The 4,806-nt window shown below is 72.0% G+C and overlaps 2 protein-coding genes across 2 annotated transcripts in view; one reads left to right on the top strand and one right to left on the bottom strand.

The window, feature by feature from the left end:
• On the bottom strand, window positions 1–1,564 carry FA09DRAFT_314291 (hypothetical protein). The gene is made up of 2 exons (XM_025740756.1): window positions 1,034–1,564; window positions 1–934 (listed from the first exon to the last, which is right to left on the bottom strand). The coding sequence occupies exons 1-2, from the start codon at window positions 1,457–1,459 to the stop codon at window positions 86–88; spliced, it is 1,275 nt and encodes a 424-aa protein (XP_025600945.1). The 5' UTR covers window positions 1,460–1,564; the 3' UTR covers window positions 1–85.
• Window positions 1,565–4,308: 2,744 nt separating this feature from the next.
• FA09DRAFT_324215 (hypothetical protein) overlaps window positions 4,309–4,806 on the top strand; it is a gene marked incomplete at both ends in the record, with an annotated part of 2,007 nt that continues 1,509 nt past the window's right edge. Inside the window, 3 exons of the mRNA XM_025741123.1 lie at window positions 4,309–4,362; window positions 4,416–4,512; window positions 4,647–4,784. Coding sequence (XP_025600944.1) covers window positions 4,309–4,362; window positions 4,416–4,512; window positions 4,647–4,784 — 289 coding nt within the window. The remainder of the gene's footprint in view (window positions 4,363–4,415; window positions 4,513–4,646; window positions 4,785–4,806) is intronic.

The following is a 4,806-nucleotide window of genomic DNA, read 5'->3' as shown; positions in this document are numbered from 1 at the left end:
CTTCTCTGCGGCGTGCCCCCCCCCCCTCTCTCTCTCTGTCACGCTACTACATGCCGCAATTGCCATCGCAGCTTGTCCCTTGACACTACGCAGCGTTGCCGAGAATGCCGCCGCCCAGCGCGCCCTCGTGCTGCCCGACGGCGGCGCGCTCGTGCGCCTCGTGGCTCGGCGCAAAGCGCTCGAGGCCCGTCGTGGTGGCGTGCCAGTGAGCCGCGCCGGCCTCGCGCTGCTGCTCCTCGTCGATGATGCGCCGAGCCGTGCGGCGCGCGCCCAGCACGCAGTCGTTGAGACTCACGCCCGTCCAGCTGGCGCCCACGAGGGCCAGCCTGCCTCGCCACGGCGAGCTCGCGCTGCTCAGCGCCGCGTGCAGCTCCCGCATGCGCCCCAGATGGCCGACGGCGTAGTGCGGGATGCAGGCGCGCTGCAGGCGCGCCACGACGAGCGTCGCGGGGTCGTCGAGGAGCGCGCGAGGCAGGCCCAGATGCGCATGCAGCGCGTCGAGCGCGAGGCGGCGCAGCTGCGGCGCGTCCGGCAGCGGCGTGCGCCCCTTCCAGTGCGGCCCGCCAAGCATGACGGTGAGCTTCGTCGGTGCCGCCGCCGCTGCTTCTGCGGTGGGCGCGGCGGCATCCTGCGTGGGCAGCGAGTCCGAGTCAAAGACGACGCCGAGCACGCCGGCGGCGTTGGGCGTGCCGCTGGGGAGCAGATAGCCAAAGCCCTGCACGGGCAGCACGCGCGCGCCGCTGCGCACGTGCTGCGCCACGAGGCCAGCGGGCAGCGCCACGTTGACGACGCCGACGTCGGCAGAGGCATTGTGCGCCAGGTGCGGCAGCGCCGCCGCCTCGTCGCCGGCGGCGCGCAGCGCGGCGTCCAAGGCGGAGCCGGGCATGCCGCTGATGACTCGAGAGACGACGTGCGTGCCTGAGCGTGTCTCTAGCTGTGCAGAGGGAAAGAGGTACTCAGTGCGCATTGCGCTCCCTACGCATGCTGCTTGCGCTCCCTACGCATGCTGCAATGGGGGGGGGGGGAAGCTCACCTGCACCATGCCGTCGTCGCGCACACTCGCCCGCTGCACGCCGGCGTCGAGGCACACCTCTACGTTGGGCAAGGCTCGCACTTCCTTCTCCATGGCGCGCGTGATCGTCTCGATGCCCTCGGGCAAGCTATACACGCTGATGCTCTTCATCTGCCGCACCACGTGCGGCCCCACACTCGTCTCCAGCTCGGCCAGCTCGCGCTCCGCCTCCTCGCGCGCCAGGCGCTCCGCCGGCGTCTCGGCGCGCGCACGCGCGTTGAGGCGCCTTGGCAGCACGCTGCGCAGCAGGCCGCCACTGCGTGCCTCCATGTCCCACAGCGCCGGCATTACGGCGCGCACGCTGAGCTCGCGCGCACTGCCGGCGTAGATGCCGTGCAGCACGGCCGAGACGAGGTCGTCGACGAGCTGCGTGCCCGCGCGCCCCATGCGGCGCGTGAGGAAGGCCGCGACGCTCTCATCTGCGCTGCCCGAGCGCGCCAGCTGCCGTGCCTGCTCGGCGGCCGACTCGGAGCGCGGCCGCGCATGGCGCGACGGCGTGCGCCACTCGCGCCACAGCGCCGGCAGCAGCGCGCGCAGCGGCCGCGAGCGCAGCGCGCGCGGCAGCGCGAGGAGCGAAGAGGGCAGACGCACGAGCGCCGACGTGTGCCAGACGAAGCGGTTCTGCGCCGACGGCGCCGTCTTGGGCACGAGCAGCAGTGAGGGAAGCAGGCCGAGCGAGCCGAGCTGCGGCGGGCAAACTCAGCGCATGCCAGTGGGTGGTGGCCTACCCAGCATACCCAACTCACCAGCTCGAGCATCGCCAGGCCCGGCGCGCCCGTGGGGCGGATGCTGCGCGGCCCACTCTCCAGCAGCGCCGTGGCGCCCTTGTCGCCGGCGCCGCCTTCGAGCACGCGCCGCTCGCTGTGCACCCAGCCGCCGGTGCGTGCGCTGCGCTCGAGCAGCAGGATGCGGCGCGCGGGCAGCGCGCGCGCCAGCAGCAGCGCCGCCGTCAGGCCCGCAATGCCGCCGCCGGCGACGGCGAGGGTGCGCGGCGGCGGGCGAGGCGCCGCAGACGCGCTGCTGCTGCTCGCCGAGCTGCTGCTGCTGGCGGCACGCACGAGGCGGGCGCCGAGGCGCAGCACTGGCGCTGGCGAGGCGCGTGCGAGCATGGCGAGCATGCAGCCCACGTCGCGAGGCGGGCAGCGGGCACTGGGCGGTGGCTGCGAGGGTTGGTGGCGGGTGAGCAAGGCGGTGGCAGGTCGAGGCGGTGGTCGGGAAGCAAGGCTGGCTGACTTGTCACGCGGCGCGCGCGCGTCACGGCATGCGCACGCCAGAAAGGCCCGTGCGGCCGCGCGAGCGAGCGAGCGAGCGATGGGCGCGCGCGCGCGCGCATGCGTTGCAATTGCTCACAGCGCCACGACGGCGCCCACACACGACGGCCAACGCAAGAGTGGGGCGAGCCAGCAGAGCGACGCAGCAGGGGCATGATGGGCGCGGCACAAGGCATGCGGGGGGGTCAGAGAAGGGGGTGGGGGGGGGGGTTGGTGCTGGCGGAGGACCAAGGGCAAGCTGCGCTCTTGCGCTCTTCACGCTTCGCGCGCGCCAGCGTCGCGCCGACAAGGCTCATCGTCTCGAGCCTGCTGTGCGCCTACGTGACTTCGCCTCCAGCTCTGCCAGTGCGCTTGCAAGGTCGCCCCCTTTGCAAAAAAACGCCGCAGCGTGTGGACGCTGGGCGCGCCTACTCGCAGCGCACGCAAAGGGGGGCCTCGACGGGCGGGGGGTGCAGGGGGGGGGGGGGGGGGGGGCCCCTTGGGGGGGCCCTGAAACCCCCCCCCCCCCCCCCCCCCCCCCCCCCCCGCGTGGAGGATCTTGGGTGAAGAAGAATGCCCGACGGCTGCCACCCGAGCACGCAGAGAGAGCGCGCAGCATAACAGCCAGCAGCCGCACCCCTCCTGTTCGCCGCCGCCGCCGACGCGCGCGAAGCGAGAGGTCGCAGTCGAGAGGCAGAACCGTGGACTCAGGGGGTCAGGAGCGTCGGGTCATGCGCGCGCCGCATGCCGCGCGATCGAATGCCGGGAATTCAGTTGACGGTTCGTAAGGAGGCAGAGTGCGGCGCAGCGACAACGACAGGGGGGGGGTGGATGCCAGCGCAACACGCATCACGCATGCATCGAGGCAGCAGCACCGGGTGAGGCGGGGCATATAGAAAGGGCAGGCAGAGGGTGTAACGCCAACGTGCGGGAAAGGTGAGGCGTGACCTCGGCGGCGGCGGCGGTGGTGGTGGAGTCGAGCTGGCGGTGAGAGCTCGAGGAGGCGACGGCGAGGCGAGGCACCACGCCCGAGCTGCGAGTCAGAGTAAGAGTAAGAGTCTAGTCGCTGTCGGCGCCGCGCGCCGCCGGCTCGGCGCAGCGAAAGTCACCGAGCGGAGCACGGCGCGCGCCCCGCACGGGCGCGGGCGCGGCGCTGCTCTCTGCGGCTGTGCGCTGGCGCGCGGGGCTTACTCGGACTCGGTGCATCACCGCGCGGCGCACCGCGCTCGCTTCTTCCTTCCCACCTCCACTCCCACTCCCTCTCACCTACCACACATTCCAACCCCCATCGGGCATGTCCGCACCCTCCGCACCCTCCGCCGCCGCCGCCGCCGCCGCCGCCGCGTCGCCGTCGCCGTCGCCGGCGCCGGCGCCGGCGTCGCAGCACGAGGCGGGCCGTGCGCTGCTGTACACGTTCAGCGGCAGTGTGTGGGGCAGCGTGCGTGAGTGTGGGCCCTTTGACGCGGAGCGTGGAGCGTTGCGTGCGGAGAGGGGGATGCCGAGGGCAGAGGCGAGAAGATGCGACGAAGGCGGCCAGTGCGGCGATGGCGGCAGGTTGCGAGACAGGCACGGGGGTAGATGGAGGCAGCGTGCGAGCGGAGTGAAGGTGAGAATGCAGCGCGCGGCGCTGCGGTTGCACCGTCCTTGTCCGGCGCGGCGAGCTCGAGTCTCACACCCAGACGAGCGGACCCGCACTCTGCAGCGCTCCGCTCGCGTAGCCGCTGCAGGAGCGGCGACAGGTCGGCAGATGGACGTGGCAGGGCGATGGTCGACCTGCGGCTGCAAGTGCGCTGCAGATCAGCTCACCTGCGACATGCGCCTGGCTCTCGCTGCTCGCGACCATCGGCGCGCCGCTGCACACTTGCGACGGCGACGGCGACGGCGACGCCAGCGGCGGCAGTACTCCAAGGGCGAGCGGATCTGCATGTCCCAAGTTGCGCCGCAGCGTCGTCGTGCGAGCGAGCCAGTGCTGCCGCAGTGGATGGCATGGGGCTGACGCACGTCTCTCTCTCGCACCTCGTCTCTATCAGCGCGCATCGGGTGAGTGCAGTGCCTGCAGTGCATCTGTCCACCTTGCCCGCGTGCTCACACAGCTCCAACCCACGCCTTCACCACGCAGGCTCATCGAGAAGGGCTACGCCGCCTCTGATGTCGAGATGCGCTCCGTCGACCTGCTCAAGGGCGAGAACTGTGCGTGTTTGCCTTTCTGTTGGCTCCCCCTTTCGCCTTGCTCCTTTCCCGGGCTGACGCATGGCCCTACGCTGGCCGCGCTTGTCCCCCCTTCGCCTCGACTCGCCCTTGCTTGCCCCTCGTTCACTCCCCAGTCGCGCCCACCTATCTGCGCGTCAACAGCGCCGGCACGGTGCCCACGCTCGTCGTGCCGCTCGCAGAGACGACGGGGCGCGAGCAGGACACCAAGTTCCGCGCGCTGACGGACAGCGTCGCCGTGCTCAACTTTCTCGGTGAGTCTTCTCGGGCGTGGAA

Source organism: Tilletiopsis washingtonensis (genome assembly GCF_003144115.1).
Source record: "Tilletiopsis washingtonensis strain MCA 4186 unplaced genomic scaffold FA09scaffold_2, whole genome shotgun sequence".
NCBI classification, from domain to species: Eukaryota; Fungi; Basidiomycota; class Exobasidiomycetes; order Entylomatales; genus Tilletiopsis; species Tilletiopsis washingtonensis.
This window is presented reverse-complemented; position numbering and strand designations above follow the sequence as displayed.